The sequence below is a fragment of the Somniosus microcephalus genome, chromosome 9 (assembly GCF_052327205.1).
Source record: "Somniosus microcephalus isolate GS21.2 chromosome 9, FLI_Smic_1.0, whole genome shotgun sequence".
NCBI lineage: Eukaryota > Metazoa > Chordata > Chondrichthyes > Squaliformes > Somniosidae > Somniosus > Somniosus microcephalus.
Genome location: NC_140995.1, coordinates 248,205,004 through 248,222,125, shown reverse-complemented (window position 1 = coordinate 248,222,125; position 17,122 = coordinate 248,205,004). Strand labels below are relative to the sequence as shown.

Here is a 17,122-nt window from a genome sequence, read left to right as displayed (position 1 = left end):
GGGTCTGTGATTCCCCAGGGTGATGGGACGGGGGTCTGTGATTCCCCAGGGTGATGGGACGGGGGTCTGTGATTCCCCAGGGTGATGGGACGGGGGTCTGTGATTCCCCAGGGTGATGGGACGGGGGTCTGTGATTCCCCACACGGTGATGGGACGGGGGTCTGTGATTCCCCAGGGTGATGGGACGGGGGTCTGTGATTCCCCAGGGTGATGGGACGGGGGTCTGTGACGAGGTCAAGCTAATATACCCTGAAGGAGTATCCGACCTACTGGAGTTTGGATGCCCACATGCGGCCAGCCCTACCTGTTCTTGTGGGGCCGTTTCCGTTTCTCGCCGCGCTGTCCGTTCCCCGGGCTGTACGCCATCTGGTTATAGGCCTTGAGACCAACTTTATTCTGCAGCTCCTGCAGCTCCTGAAAGGACAGCGTGGAAAGTTCTAGAGAGAGAGAGCGGACATTCCGTGAGCTCGAGCCCACTTTAACACTTGGCGTTTCCGACTGCCCCTCCAAAGTCTGCCGAAAGCCCTCGACAGTAATGAAGGGGATGCGGTAGGCTTCACCATTAACTCCAGGGGGATGAACCCGAGTGGACAGCAGTGCCTGACAAGGAAGACTGGTTTTCAAGGGAAGCCAGCGGTAAATTCAATTAAAATAAAAACGGGAGACCGAGAAGGAGAAGAAACGTGGCACCCATCTGATTCTATAACAAATTGTATTTATATAGCGCCTTTAACATCGTAAAACAGCCCAGGGCGCATTAAACAAAATTTGACCCGGAGCCACAGAAGCAGCGATTTGGGCAGATGAAAGTAGGTTGTTTTAAATAACGTCTTCATGGAGGCGAGCTGGCAAAGAGGTTTATGGGGGGGATTCCAGAGCTTCGGACCGAGACAGCTGAAGGCACGAACTTCTGATAACGGTCATCGACCTGAACCGTGGACTCTGTTTCTCTCTCCACAGATGCTGCCTGACCTGCTGAGTATTGCCAGCATTTTCTGGTTATATTTCAGATTTCCAGCATCCGCAGTATTTTGCTATTGTTAAGCGGACCAGAATTAATGAATTCAGATGCCCAACTTGCCACAGTCAGATCTGAACACAAGATCAGAAATAAGAGTCGTCGGCCATTCGGCCCCTCGAGCCTGCTCCGCCATTCAATGAGATCATGGCTGATCTTCTACCTCATCTCCACTTTCCTGCACTATCCCCATATCCCTTGATTCCCTTAATATTCAAAAATCTATCGATCTCGGCCTTGAATATACTCAATGACTGAGCCTCCACAGCCCTCTGGGGGAGAGAATTCCAAACATTCACCACCCTCTGAGTGAAGACATTTCTCCTCATCTCAGTCCTAAATGGCCGACCCCTTATTCTGAGACTGTGACCCCTGGTTCTAGACTCCCCAGCCAGGGGAAACATCCTCCCTGTATCTACCCTGTCAATCCCCCTCAAAATCTCATATGTTTCAATGAGATCACCTCTCATTCTTCTAAACTCGAGAATATAGGCCTAGTCTACTCAATCTCTCCTCATAGGACAATCCCCCCATCCCAGGAACCAGTCTGGTGAACCTTCGTTGCACTCCCTCTATGGCAAGTATATCCTTCCTTAGGTAAGGAGACCAAAACTGTCCACAATACTCCAGGTGTGGTCTCACCAGGGCCCTATATAATTGCAGTAAGACGTCTTTACTCTTATACTCAAATCCTCTTGTAATAAAGGCCAACATACCATTTGCTTTCCTAATTGCTTGCTGTACCTGCATGTTAACTTTCAGTGATTCGTGTACAAGGACACCCAGGTCCCTCTGAACACCAACATTTCCCAATCTCTCACCATTTAAAAAATACTCTGCTTTTCCATTCTTCCTACCAAAGTGGATAATTTCACATTTCTCCACATTATACTCCATCTGCCACCTTCTTGCCCACTCACTTAGTCTATCTCTATCCCCTTGCAGCCTCTTTGTGTCCGCCTCACAGCTTACTTTCCCATCTAGCTTTGTATCATCAGCAAACTTGGATATATTACGCTCAGTCCCTTCATCCAAGTCATGGAACTGATGTCCACGAGTACCAGAACGACTCAGCTACCGTATCTGCTGGCTGAGGCCTGCTGGTATGGAAGTGATTACTTTAGTCAGGAGCTGCCACCAGCAATTAAAGAACAAAAGACAATAAAAGAGGTGTGGTAAACCACTTTTATCGTTCACTATCGTTACACTATAGTTATCACTGTTATATCGTTACTCTATGGTTATCACTGTTCACACTGTTGTATCACTATACGAGGTCGCCTCTTGTCACGCTGGTATACCTGGGCTGACCACTGCTGACTCCGCCCATGACTCCACCTACCTGCCCAGGTATAAAGGTAGTCGACTGGCTGGCACTCCTCCTTGTTGTATCCGATCACCCACGAGGGTGGGCTCTGTTATTTAGCCAATAAAAACCTATAGTTACTTTCTTAACTCGTCGCTTTTCATTGGATGAATTGATAGCTATATCAATTTTATTGGCTAAATTTTAAAATGTCGACACCTGAGCAGTCAAACGACCAGCCAAGCGACCAGCCAGACGCCCAGCTACAACAGCCGGCCTGGCTGCGAGCCCTCAGACCACCGTACCTGGATCTAAACCCACAGGCAGCAAACTCAGCCCTCGACTTCGAACACTGGCTGAGCTGCTTCGAAGCCTACCTGGGAGAATCCGGCGTGCCTCAGAAATCCATGCTAAGAGTTCTGAACGCCCAAGTGAGCCCTAAAGTATTCGCACTCATCCGGGACCTTAAAACATACGAGGACGCCATCAACCGGCTGAAAAGACAGTACCAAACCCCGGTAAATTCCATGTATGCCAGACACCTCCTAAGATCCCGCCCGCAACAGCCAGGAGAGCCCGTGCAGGAATTTTTACGGGTGCTACAAGCACTCGGCAGAGACTGTAACTTTAAAGCGGTAACGGCGGCAGAAAATACTGAAGACAATGTCCGCGATGCCTTCGTGAAAGGCCTGCGGTCCGACTACTCACGGCAAAGACTACTGGAAGCAAGGGACCTCGACCTGGACAAAGCTGCAGCCCTCGCTCTCTCTCTAGAGGTGGCCCATCGGGACCTCGAGGCATACTCAAGGTACTGTAACTCGCGACCCTGGGACTTGGGACCGACCCCGACCGCGATACCCCCCGCAGCAACCCCCCTGGGACCTACCTCAGCGTCGGCGTCCCGGACCCGATCGAGACCGCCACCCCCGGTACCGGCTCCGACATCGGACCCCCGCGATCGGGCCGCCGGCTGCTTCTTCTGCGGCCAGGCGAAACACCCGAGGTCGCGCTGCCCAGCCAGGAACTCTACCTGCTCTAACTGCATGAAGAAAGGCCACTTCGCTAAGGCCTGCAGAGGTGGATCATCAGAGGCCAGCAGTGCCTCATGCGAGCTGTGGGGGCGGCCATCTTCCTTCAAGGCAACAGAGGCCAGCATCCCCACATGTGAGTCATGGGGCGGCCATCTTTGATACAGGCAACCGACACCAGCAGTGCCTCATGTGAGTTATGGGGGCAGCCATCTTCTCCGCCATTTTGTCCAACCTCGTGGGAGACGCCATTTTACCCACCACGCCCAACCGCCACCATGCCTCTAGACCCGACTACCGCCTCAACCGCAGACTACAACAACCCGCTCAGCTATACACTAGCCTCCGTCACACTGGACCAGGCCCGCCCGCATCACCTGTCCAAGTCGATGATGGACATCAAAGTAAACGGCCACGCCACGACCTGCCTGTTCGACAGCGGAAGCACGGAGAGCTTCATCCACCCAGACACGGTGAGCCACTACTCCCTCCCTGTCCTGCCAACGCGCAACCGGATCTCGATGGCATCGAGGTCACACGCCACAGACATCAGCGGCTACTGTGTTGTCACCCTGTCGGTTAAGGGTACAGAGTATAAAAATTTTAAACTCCTCGTCCTGCCCCAGCTATGCGCTGCCGTCCTACTAGGCCTAGACTTCCAATCCCACCTCCAAAGCGTCACGCTAGCATACGGCGGACCCCTCCCCCCACTCACAGTCGACAACCAGCAGATTTTAAACCGCCCACCGCGTAACACCTGCGGCCTATCCACCCTCAAGGTCCCGCCACCTTCCCTGTTCGCTAACCTCACCCCCGACTGCAAACCCGTCACTACCAAGAGCAGGCGGTACAGCGCCGGGGACAGAGCTTTCATTAGCTCTGAGGTGCAGCGTCTCCTGAAGGAGGGCATCATCGAGGGGAGCACCAGCCCCTGGCGTGCCCAGGTCGTGGTTGTTAAGACCGGCAATAAAAACCGCCTGGTCATCGACTACAGCCAGACCATAAACAGGTACACCCAGCTGGACGCATACCCCCTTCCCCGCATATCTGATATGGTCAATCAGATTGCGCAGTACCGGGTATTCTCCACCATCGACCTTAAGTCGGCCTATCACCAACTCCCTATCTGCCCTGAGGACCGCCAGTATACAGCCTTCGAGGCGAACGGCCGCCTCTACCACTTCCTTAGGGTTCCCTTCGGCGTCACCAACGGGGTTTCGGTCTTCCAAAGGGAGATGGACTGGATGGTTGACCAGAACAGGCTGCACGCCACGTTCCCCTATCTAGATAACGTCACCATCTGCGGCCGCGACCGGCAGGACCACGATGTTAATCTGGAGAGATTCCTCCGTACGGCCCAACGGCTGAACCTCACCTACAATAAGGATAAATGTGTGTTTAACACCTCGCGCCTTGCCATCCTCGGCTGTGTAGTAGAGAACGGAATCATCGGCCCCGACCCCGAAAGAATGCGCCCCCTCACGGAGCTACCCCTCCCCCACTGTCCAAAGGCACTGAAGAGAACCCTGGGGCTCTTCGCCTACTATGCCCAATGGGTGCCCAATTATGCGGACAAAGCCAGACCCCTCATGAAGTCCACATCCTTCCCCCTTACGGAGGAAGCGTGCGCAGCCTTCTCCCTCATTAAGGGAGAAATTGCCAAGGCCACTATGCACGCAGTGGATGAGTCCATCCCCTTCCAAGTCGAGAGCGATACATCCGACTTCGCCCTAGCCGCCACCCTTAACCAGGAGGGGAGACCGGTGGCCTTCTTCTCAAGGACCCTACAGGGCCCTGAGATCCGACACTCGTCAGTCGAGAAGGAGGCCCAGGCGATTGTGGAGGCGGTACGACGCTGGAGGCACTACCTGGCAGGCAAACGATTTACCCTCCTTACCGACCAACGTTCGGTCGCTTTTATGTTTAATAACAAGCTGAGGGGCAAAATCAAGAATGACAAGATCTTGAGGTGGAGAATCGAGCTCTCCACCTACGATTATGATATCTTGTACCGGCCAGGTAAGCTGAATGAACCCCCCGATGCTCTGTCACGAATTACATGCGCCAGCACGCAAAGTGATAGACTTCAGACCCTCCACAACGACCTCTGCCACCCCGGGGTCACCAGACTTTACCACTTCATTAAGGCCCGCAACCTGCCCTACTCCATCGAGGAGGTCAGGACCATGACCAGGAACTGCCAGACCTGTGCCGAGTGCAAACCGCACTTCTTTAGGCCGGACAGAGCAAGCCTGATCAAGGCCACCCGCCCCTTCGAGCGCCTGAGCATCGACTTTAAGGGGCCCCTCCCGTCCTCTGACCGTAATGTGTACTTCCTCAACATTGTTGATGAGTACTCCCATTTCCCCTTTGCCTTCCCCTGCCCAGACATGACCAGTACCACGGTCATTAAATGCCTGAACGACCTCTTCGCCTTGTTCAGGTTCCCAAATTATATACATAGTGACCGGGGCTCCTCCTTCATGAGCGAGGAACTCCGTCAGTTCCTACTAGCGAGAGGTATTGCTGCAAGCAGGACCACCAGCTACAACCCCCGAGGGAACGGCCAGGTAGAAAGAGAGAACGCGACGGTATGGAAGGCCGTCCTCTTAGCCTTAAAGTCTAAGGGCCTCCCAACCTCCCACTGGCAGGAAGTCCTCCCGGCAGCGCTGCATTCCACCCGGTCACTACTTTGCACTGCCATCAACGCCACCCCCCATGAACGAATGTTTGCTTTCCCCAGGAAGTCGACTACGGGAACCACGCTACCAACCTGGCTGACCTCCCCGGGGCCCGTCTTGCTGCGAAAGCACGTGAGGGCCCATAAAACGGACCCCCTGGTCAAGAGGGTGGACCTCCTGCACGCCAACCCCCAGTACACCTATGTGGCATACCCAGACGGGCGGGAGGACACAGTCTCCTTACGAGACTTCGCACCCTCGGGCACCCCGGAGACACCACCTTCACCCCCCCCCCAATTCCAGACCAGGTAGACGGCATGCCGGAACCCCACGAGCCTTCGCCGACCACGCAGACACCAGCATTAACACCGGATAATGCAACACCGCCGCTGCGACGATCAGAAAGGCTTACGAGGCCTCCGGACAGACTGACATACCAGAACTGGTAGTACACTTCACCCCGCCGGACTCAAATCTAAACAAGGGGTGAATGTGGTAAACCACTTTTATCATTCACTATCGTTACACTATAGTTATCACTGTTATATCGTTACTCTATGGTTATCACTGTTCACACTGTTGTATCACTATACGAGGTCGCCTCTTGTCACGCTGCTATACCTGGGCTGACCACTGCTGACTCCGCCCATGACTCCACCTACCTGCCCAGGTATAAAGGTAGTCGACTGGCTGGCATTCCTCCTTGTTGTATCCGATCACCCACGAGGGTGGGCTCTGTTATTTAGCCAATAAAAACCTATAGTTACTTTCTTAACTCGTCGCTTTTCATTGGATGAATTGATAGGTATATCAAGAGGCAAATCAGGAAGAAAGGATTTAACCCCGAAAATGGAGTCTTGATTCATCTTTCCCTCCTTCTCACCCAATGTCAGCAGTGACTCAGTGGGCAGCACCCTCGCCTCTGGGTCAGAAGGTTGTGGGTTCAAGTCCCACTCCAAGGACTTCAGCACAAAAATCTAGGCTGACACTGCAGTGCAGTACTGAGGGAGCGCTGCACTGTCGGAGGGGCAGTACTGAGGGAGCGCCGCACTGTCGGAGGGGCAGTACTGAGGGAGCGCTGCACTGTCGGAGGGGCAGTACTGAGGGAGCTCTGCACTGTCGAAGGGGCAGTACTGAGGGAGCGCCGCACTGTCGGAGGGGCAGTACTGAGGGAGCTCTGCACTGTCGAAGGGGCAGTACTGAGGGAGCGCTGCACTGTCGGAGGGTCAGTACTGAGGGAGTGCTGCACTGTCGGAGGGGCAGTACTGAGGGAGCGCTGCACTGTCGGAGGGGCAGTACTGAGGGAGTGCTGCACTGTCGGTGGGGCAGTACTGAGGGAGCGCTGCACTGTCGGAGGGTCAGTACTGAGGGAGCGCCGCACTGTCGGAAGGGCAGTACTGAGGGAGCGCCGCACTGTCGGAGGGGCAGTACTGAGGGAGCGCCGCACTGTCAGAGGGGCAGTACTGAGGGAGTGCTGCACTGTCGGAGGGTCAGTACTGAGGGAGTGCTGCACTGTCGGAGGGGCAGTACTGAGGGAGTGCTGCACTGTCGGAGGGGCAGTACTGAGGGAGTGCTGCACTGTCGGTGGGGCAGTACTGAGGGAGCGCTGCACTGTCGGAGGGTCAGTACTGAGGGAGCGCCGCACTGTCGGAAGGGCAGTACTGAGGGAGCGCCGCACTGTCGGAGGGGCAGTACTGAGGGAGCGCCGCACTGTCAGAGGGGCAGTACTGAGGGAGCGCTGCACTGTCGGAGGGGCGGTCTTTCGGATGAGACTTTAAACCGAGGCCCCGTATGCTCTCTCAGGTGAACGTAAAAGGTCGCACGGACACCAGAGCGGGGGAGTTCTCCCTGGTGTTCTGAGGCCAATATTTATCCCTCAATCAACATCACCAAAAACAGATTAGCTGGTCATTTTCACATTGCTATTTGTGGGAGCTTGCTGTGTGCAAATTGGCTGCCGTGTTTCCTACATTACTACAGTGACTACACTTCAGAAGTACTTCATTGGCTGTAAAGCGCTTTGGGACGTCCGGTGGTCATGAAAGGCGCTAGTCTTTCTTTTAATGAAAGCGTTGACCGACCCTTGCTGTGGGTCCACAGGCCCCGACATCCAGCACCTTCCCCTTCAAAAGTGAACGGCGTTCAGTGATGGAGGACTGAATACAGAACAGGACAACATTTTGGGATTCAGTCTATGAGTAATTTGAGGTGTGACGTGTGGTGAGTGCAGGTTTCTCGAGAGGAGCAGGTGCCCAAAGCTCTCCTCCACTGGGGATTTCCTCACCTCATGTCTGAGTTTGTTGTAGACTCATTGAGAGAGATTGATCACTGTGATTACATAGAATCCTCAATATTTACGGCACAGAAGGAGGCCATTCGGCCCATCGTGTCCGTGCCGGCTGAGAAAGAGCGATCCAGCCCAATCCCACTTGCCAACTCTGGGTCCGTAGCCCTGTAGGTTTCGGCACTTCAGGTGCATATCCAAGTACTTTATAAATGTGACGAGGGTTTCTGCCTCGACCACCCTTTCAGGCAGTGAGTTCCAGACCCCCACCACCCTCTGGGTGAAGAAATTTCCCTTCAAAACCCCTCTAATCCTCCCAATTACTTTAAATCTCTGCCCCCTGGTTACTGACCCCTCTGCTAAGGGAAATCGGTCCTTCCTATCCACTCTATCGATGCCCCTCATAATTTTATACACCTTAATTAAATCTCCCCTGAGCCTCCTCTGTTCTAGATGAGTTAGTAATCCGTTGTATCGGGCGACTGCGGTGACGGGAGATCATCTAGTTGGACCTTGGCCCCAACGACTGCTCCAACCCGACAATCACCTTTCTTTATCGAGAGGGCACTCCGATCCTCATCCACCTTCGCAGAATCGGTGTCTGAGGAATCGCCGCTGCCTGTTGAACCACTCTCGGCCTCTCCGTCAGAAGCCTCGCTCTCTCCCAAATCGTTCTCCCGGTTCTCGCTCTCTGCCCCCGCCTCGCCAGCGCCATGGCCGGTCCTCCCCGTGGCTTGGATGCAGCTGCCCGTTCCGTCCGCCTCGTCCGCCGCCTCTTCCCTCTCACTGGGTCGCTTCCTGCGGACCATCGTCAGCTGAGGAACAAACAGAGCAGAAGCTTCAGTACTGAGGGAGCGCCGCACTGTCAGAGGTTCAGTACTGAGGGAGCGCTGCACTGTCAGAGGTTCAGTACTGAGGGAGCGCCGCACTGTCAGAGGTTCAGTACTGAGGGAGCGCCGCACTGTCAGAGGTTCAGTACTGAGGGAGTGCTGCACTGTCGGAGGGACAGTAGTGAGGGAGCGCCGCACTGCCGGAGGGTCAGTACTGAGGGAGCGCTACACTGTCGGAGGTTCAGTACTGAGGGAGTGCTGCACTGTCGGAGGGACAGTAGTGAGGGAGCGCTGCACTGTCAGAGGTTCAGTACTGAGGGAGCGCCGCACTGTCAGAGGTTCAGTACTGAGGGAGCGCCGCACTGTCAGAGGTTCAGTACTGAGGGAGCGCCGCACTGTCAGAGGTTCAGTACTGAGGGAGCGCCGCACTGTCAGAGGTTCAGTACTGAGGGAGCGCCGCACTGTCAGAGGTTCAGTACTGAGGGAGTGCTGCACTGTCAGAGGTTCAGTACTGAGGGAGTGCTACACTGTCAGAGGTTCAGTACTGAGGGAGTGCTGCACTGTCAGAGGTTCAGTACTGAGGGAGCGCCGCACTGTCAGAGGTTCAGTACTGAGGGAGCGCCGCACTGTCAGAGGTTCAGTACTGAGGGAGTGCTGCACTGTCGGAGGGTCAGTACTGAGGGAGTGCTGCACTGTCAGAGGTTCAGTACTGAGGGAGCGCCGCACTGTCAGAGGTTCAGTACTGAGGGAGCGCCGCACTGTCAGAGGTTCAGTACTGAGGGAGCGCCGCACTGTCGGAGGGTCAGTACTGAGGGAGCGCCGCACTGTCAGAGGTTCAGTACTGAGGGAGCGCCGCACTGTCAGAGGTTCAGTACTGAGGGAGCGCCGCACTGTCAGAGGTTCAGTACTGAGGGAGCGCCGCACTGTCAGAGGTTCAGTACTGAGGGAGCGCCGCACTGTCAGAGGTTCAGTACTGAGGGAGCGCCGCACTGTCAGAGGTTCAGTACTGAGGGAGCGCCGCACTGTCAGAGGTTCAGTACTGAGGGAGTGCTGCACTGTCAGAGGTTCAGTACTGAGGGAGCGCCGCACTGTCAGAGGTTCAGTACTGAGGGAGCGCCGCACTGTCAGAGGTTCAGTACTGAGGGAGCGCCGCACTGTCAGAGGTTCAGTACTGAGGGAGCGCCGCACTGTCAGAGGTTCAGTACTGAGGGAGTGCTGCACTGTCGGAGGGTCAGTACTGAGGGAGTGCTGCACTGTCAGAGGTTCAGTACTGAGGGAGCGCCGCACTGTCAGAGGTTCAGTACTGAGGGAGCGCCGCACTGTCAGAGGTTCAGTACTGAGGGAGCGCCGCACTGTCAGAGGTTCAGTACTGAGGGAGCGCCGCACTGTCAGAGGTTCAGTACTGAGGGAGTGCTGCACTGTCAGAGGTTCAGTACTGAGGGAGTGCTACACTGTCGGAGGGTCAGTACTGAGGGAGTGCTGCACTGTCGGAGGGTCAGTACTGAGGGAGTGCTACACTGTCGGAGGTTCAGTACTGAGGGAGTGCTGCACTGTCAGAGGTTCAGTACTGAGGGAGTGCTACACTGTCGGAGGTTCAGTACTGAGGGAGCGCCACACTGTCAGAGGTTCAGTACTGAGGGAGTGCTGCACTGTCAGAGGTTCAGTACTGAGGGAGCGCCGCACTGTCGGAGGGTCAGTACTGAGGGAGTGCTGCACTGTCGGAGGGACAGTACTGAGGGAGTGCTGCACTGTCGGAGGGTCAGTACTGAGGGAGTGCTGCACTGTCGGAGGGACAGTACTGAGGGAGCGCTGCACTGTCGGAGGGACAGTACTGAGGGAGTGCTGCACTGTCGGAGGGACAGTACTGAGGGAGTGCTGCACTGTCGGAGGGACAGTACTGAGGGAGCGCCGCACTGTCAGAGGTTCAGTACTGAGGGAGTGCTGCACTGTCGGAGGGTCAGTACTGAGGGAGTGCCGCACTGTCGGAGGGGCAGTACTGAGGGAGTGCTGCACTGTCGGAGGGACAGTAGTGAGGGAGCGCCGCACTGCCGGAGGGTCAGTACTGAGGGAGCGCTGCACTGTCGGAGGGACAGTAGTGAAGGAGTGCTGCACTGTCGGAGGGGCAGTACTGAGGGAGTGCTGCACTGTCGGAGGGGCAGTACTGAGGGAGTGCTACACTGTCGGAGGGGCAGTACTGAGGGAGCGCCACACTGCCGGAGGGGCAGTACTGAGGGAGCGCGGCACTGTCGGAGGGACAGTACTGAGGGAGCGCCACACTGTCGGAGGGGCAGTACTGAGGGAGTGCTACACTGTCGGAGGGGCAGTACTGAGGGAGCGCCACACTGTCAGAGGTTCAGTACTGAGGGAGTGCTACACTGTCGGAGGGTCAGTACTGAGGGAGTGCTGCACTGTCGGAGGGTCAGTACTGAGGGAGTGCTACACCGATCGGAGGTTCAGTACTGAGGGAGTGCCACACTGTCAGAGGTTCAGTACTGAGGGAGTGCTGCACTGTCAGAGGTTCAGTACTGAGGGAGCGCCGCACTGTCGGAGGGTCAGTACTGAGGGAGTGCTGCACTGTCGGAGGGACAGTACTGAGGGAGTGCTGCACTGTCGGAGGGTCAGTACTGAGGGAGTGCTGCACTGTCGGAGGGACAGTACTGAGGGAGCGCTGCACTGTCGGAGGGACAGTACTGAGGGAGTGCTGCACTGTCGGAGGGACAGTACTGAGGGAGTGCTGCACTGTCAGAGGTTCAGTACTGAGGGAGCGCCGCACTGTCAGAGGTTCAGTACTGAGGGAGTGCTGCACTGTCGGAGGGTCAGTACTGAGGGAGTGCCGCACTGTCGGAGGGGCAGTACTGAGGGAGTGCTGCACTGTCGGAGGGACAGTAGTGAGGGAGCGCCGCACTGCCGGAGGGTCAGTACTGAGGGAGCGCTGCACTGTCGGAGGGACAGTAGTGAAGGAGTGCTGCACTGTCGGAGGGGCAGTACTGAGGGAGTGCTGCACTGTCGGAGGGGCAGTACTGAGGGAGCGCCACACTGCCGGAGGGGCAGTACTAAGGGAGCGCAGCACTGTCGGAGGGACAGTACTGAGGGAGCGCCACACTGCCGGAGGGGCAGTACTGAGGGAGCGCTGCACTGTCGGAGGGTCAGTACTGAGGGAGTGCTACACTGTCGGAGGGTCAGTACTGAGGGAGCGCCACACTGCCGGAGGGGCAGTACTGAGGGAGCGCTGCACTGTCGGAGGGGCAGTACTGAGGGAGTGCTGCGCTGTCGGAGGGGCAGTACTGAGGGAGCGCTGCACTGTCGGAGGGGCAGTACTGAGGGAGCGCTGCACTGTGGGAGGGGCAGCACTGCGGGCGTGCCGCACTGTCGGAGGGGCAGTACTGAGGGAGCACTGCACTGCCGGAGGGGCAGTACTGAGGGAGTGCTGCACTGTCGGAGGGGCAGTACTGAGGGAGCGCTGCACTGTCAGAGGGGCAGTACTGAGGGAGCGCTGCACTGTCGGAGGGGCAGTACTGAGGGAGTGCTGCACTGTCGGAGGGGCAGTACTGAGGGAGCGCTGCAATGTCGGAGGTGCAGTACTGAGGGAGCGCTGCACTGTCGGAGGGATGGTCTTTCGGATGAGACTTTAAACCGAGGGCCCGTTTGCTCCCTCAGGTGGACGCAAAAGATCCCGTGGTACTATTGTGAAGAGCGGGGGAGTTCTCCCCAGTGTCCTGGGGCCAATATTTATCCCTCAATCAACATCACTAAAAACAGATTGTCTGGTTATTATCACATTGCTATTTGTGGGAGCTTGCTGTGTGCAAATTGGCTGCCGTGTTTCCTACATTACTACAGTGACTACACTTCAAAAAGTACTTCATTGGCTGTAAAGCGCTTTGGGACGTCCGGTGGTCATGAAAGGCGCTAGTCTTTCTTTTAATGAAAGCGTTGACCGACCCTTGCTGTGGGTCCACAGGCCCCGACATCCAGCACCTTCCCCTTCAAAAGTGAACGGCGTTCAGTGATGGAGGACTGAATACAGAACAGGACAACATTTTGGGATTCAGTATATGAGTAATTTGAGGTGTGACGTGTGGTGAGTGCAGGTTTCTCGAGAGGAGCAGGTGCCCAAAGCTCTCCTCCACTGGGGATTTCCTCACCTCATGTCTGAGTTTGTTGTGGACTCATTGAGAGAGATTGATCACTGTGACATAAGGAGGACATAAAAAACCTGCAAGGGGACATAGACAGGCTAAGTAAATGGGCAGAGATTTGGCAGATGGAATACAATACTGGAAAGTGTGAGGTTATGCACTTTGGCAGGAAAAATGGTAGAGCAAGTTATTATCTTAATGGCAAGAAACTGGAAAGTACTGAAGTACAAAGGGATCTGGGGGTCCTGGTGCACGAAACTCAAAAGGTTAGTATGCAGGTGCAGCAAGTGGTTAAGAAGGCCAATGGAATGTTGGCTTTCATTGCTAGGGGGATAGAATATAAAAATAGGGAGGTATTGCTTCAGTTGTACAAGGTATTGGTGAGACCGCACCTGGAATACTGCGTACAGTTTTGGTGTCCATACTTAAGAAAGGACATACTTGCTCTCGAGTCAGTACAAAGAAGGTTCACTCGGTTAATCCCAGGGATGAGGGGATGGACATATGAGGAGAGGTTGAGTAGATTGGGACTCTACTTATTGGAGTTCAGAAGAATGAGAGGCGATCTTATTGAAACATATAAGATTGTGAAGGGGTTGGATCAGGTGGATGCGGGGAGGATGATCCCGATGATGGGTGAAACTAGAACTAGGGGGCATAGTCTTAGAATAAGGGGCTGCTCTTTCAAACCTGAGATGAGGAGGAACTACTTCACTCAGAGGCTGGTAGGTCCATGGAATATGCTGCCCCAAAAAGCTGTAGAAGCTACATCATTACATAAATTTAAAACAGAAATAGACAGTTTCCTAGAAGTAAAGGGAATTAAGGGTTACGGGAAGCGGGCAGGAATTTGGACTTGAGTCTAGGTTCGGATCGGTCATGGCCCTGTGGGTAGCGGAGCGGGCCCAGGGGCCGTGTAGCCTGATCCTGCTCCTATTTCGTGTGTCTAATTCTGTTAGATGCAGGAGATGGTTCTGTGATAGTAGATTGGCGGTTAGGATCAGATCAGCCATGATCTTATTGAATGGCGGAGCAGGCTCGAGGGGCCGATTGGCCTACTCCTGCTCCTATTTCTTATGTTCTTATGATTACATAGAATCCTCAATATTTACGGCACAGGAGGAGGCCATTCGGCCCATCCAGCCTAATCCCACTCTCCAGCTCTTGGTCCGTAGCCCTGTAGGTTACAACACTTCAGGTGCATATCCAAGTACTGTTTAAATGTGATGAGGGTTTCTGCCTCTACCACCCTTTCAGGCATTGAGTTCCAGACCCCCACCACCCTCTGGGTGAAGAAATTTCCCCTCAACTCCCCTCTAATCCTCCAACCAATTACTTTAAATCTCTGCCCCCTGGTTATTGACCGCTCTGCTAAGGGAAATCGGTCCTTCCTATCCACTCTATCCAAGCCCCTCATAATTTTATACACCTCAATTAAATCTCCCCTCAGCCTCCTCTGTTCTAGATGAGTTAGTAATCCGTTGTATCGGGCGACTGCGGTGACGGGAGATCATCTAGTTGGACCTTGGCCCCAACCCGACAATCACCTTTCTTTATCAAGAGGGCGCAGCACCGCACTGTCGGAGGGGCCGCACTGTCGGAGGAACAGTACTGGGGGAGCGCCGCACTGTCGGAGGAGCCGCACTGTCGGAGGGGCCGCACTGTCGGAGGGACAGTACTGGGGGAGCGCCGCACTGTCGGAGGAGCCGGAGGCGCCGCACTGTCGGAGGAGCCGCACTGTCGGAGGAGCCGGAGGGACCACACTGTCGGAGGGACAGTACTGGGGGAGCGCCGCACCGTCGGAGGGGCCGCACTGTCGGAGGGACAGCACTGGGGGAGCACCGCACTGCCGGAGGGGCCGCACTGTCGGAGGGACAGTACTGGGGGAGCGCCGCACTGTCGGAGGAGCCGCACTGTCGGAGGAGCCGCACTGGGGGAGGAGCCGGAGGCGCCGCACTGTCGGAGGGGCCGCACTGTCGGAGGGACAGTACTGGGGGAGCGCCGCACTGTCGGAGGAGCCGGAGGCGCCGCACTGTCGGAGGGGCCGCACTGTCGGAGGGACAGTACTGGGGGAGCGCCGCACTGTCGGAGGAGCCGCACTGTCGGAGGAGCCGCACTGGGGGAGGAGCCGGAGGCGCCGCACTGTCGGAGGGGCCGCACTGTCGGAGGGACAGTACTGGGGGAGCGCCGCACTGTCGGAGGAGCCGGAGGCGCCACACTGTCGGAGGGGCCGCACTGTCGGAGGAGCCGCACTGGGGGAGGAGCCGGAGGCGCCGCACTGTCGGAGGGGCCGCACTGTCGGAGGGACAGTACTGGGGGAGCGACGCACTGTCGGAGGGGCCGCACTGTCGGAGGGACCGCACTGTCGGAGGGACAGTACTGGGGGAGCGCCGCACTGTCGGAGGGGCCGGAGGCGCCGCACTGTTGGAGGGACAATACTGGGGGAGCGCCGCACTGTCGGAGGCGCCGCGCTGTCGGAGGGACCGCACTGTGGGAGGAGCTGGAGGCGCCGCACTGTCGGAGGGTCCGCACTGTCGGAGGGACCGCACTGTGGGAGGAGCCGGAGGCGCCGCACTGTCGGAAGGACAGTACTGGGGGAGCACCGCACTGTCGGAGGAGCCGGAGGGACAGTACTGGGTGAGCACCGCACTGTCGGAGGAGCCGGAGGGACAGTACTGGGGGAGCACCGCACTGTCGGAAAAGCCGGAGGCGCCTCACCGTCTGTTGGACTCACTCGATTCCCGGCTCCCGCGGAAGTGGAGGGAACATGACCCGGAAACACGTGCCGCCGACATGCCGCGCGCCCGCCAATCAACGGCCGTCACCGGGAATGACGTAAAAGCAGGCCCCAGCAACCGGGAATGACGTTTTAGCAGGCCCTAGCAACCGGGAATGAAGTGTTAGCGGGCCCCAGCAACAGGGAATGACGTGTGAGCGGGCCCCAGCAACCGGGAATGAAGTGTGAGCGGGCCCTAGCAACAGGGAATGACGTGTTAGCGGGCCCCAGCAACAGGGAATGACGTGCAAGCAGGCCCTAGCAACCGGGAATGACGTGTTAGCAGGCCCCAGCAACCGTGAATGACGTGTTAGCAGGCCCTAGCAACCGGGAATGACGTGTGAATGGGCCCTAGCAACCGGGAATGAACTGTTAGCGGGCCCCAGCAACCGGGAATCACGTGTTAGCGGGCCCTAGCAACCGGGAATGACGTGTTAGCAGGCCCTAGCAAACGGGAAAGACGTGTGAATGGGCCCTAGCAACCGGGAATGAAGTGTTAGCAGGCCCGAGCAACCGGGAATGAAGTGTAAGCAGGCCCGAGCAACCGGGAATGAAGTGTTAGCGGGCCCCAGCAACAGGGAATGACGTGTTAGCGGGCCCTAGCAACCGGGAATGAAGTGTTAGCGGGCCCTAGCAACAGGGAATGACGTGGAAGCGGGCCCTAGCAACCGGGAATGACGTGAAGCGGGCCCTAGCAACCGGGAATGACGTGTGAATGGGCCCGAGCATCCGTGAATAACGTGTTAGCAGGCCCTAGCAACCGGGAATGAAGTGTTAGCGGGCCCTAGCAACCGGGAATGAAGTGTTAGCGGGCCCTAGCAACCGGGAATGAAGTGTTAGCGGGCCCTAGAAACCGGGAATGAAGAGTTAGCGGGCCCTAGCCACCGGGAATGACGTGTTAGCGTGCCCTAGCAGCCGGGAATGAAGTGTTAGCGGGCCCTAGCAACAGGGAATGACGTGTTAGCGGGCCCTAGCAACAGGGAATGACGTGCTAGCGGGCCCTAGCAACCGGGAATGAAGTGTAAGCGGGCCCTAGCAACCGGGAATGAAGTGTTAGCGG

At 56.5% G+C, this 17,122-nt stretch overlaps 1 protein-coding gene across 1 annotated transcript in view; it reads right to left on the bottom strand.

The window, feature by feature from the left end:
• Positions 1–16,114, bottom strand: part of LOC147113201 (ribosomal RNA processing protein 36 homolog) — a 50,342-nt gene extending 34,228 nt beyond the window's left edge. The window contains exons 1-3 of the mRNA XM_085998123.1: positions 16,005–16,114; positions 8,865–9,132; positions 305–437 (exon numbers count right to left, since the gene is read on the bottom strand). Of these exons, the coding sequence (XP_085854249.1) occupies positions 305–437; positions 8,865–9,126 (395 nt within the window). The 5' untranslated portion in view covers positions 9,127–9,132; positions 16,005–16,114. The remainder of the gene's footprint in view (positions 1–304; positions 438–8,864; positions 9,133–16,004) is intronic.
• Between the last annotated feature and the right edge of the window lie 1,008 nt (positions 16,115–17,122).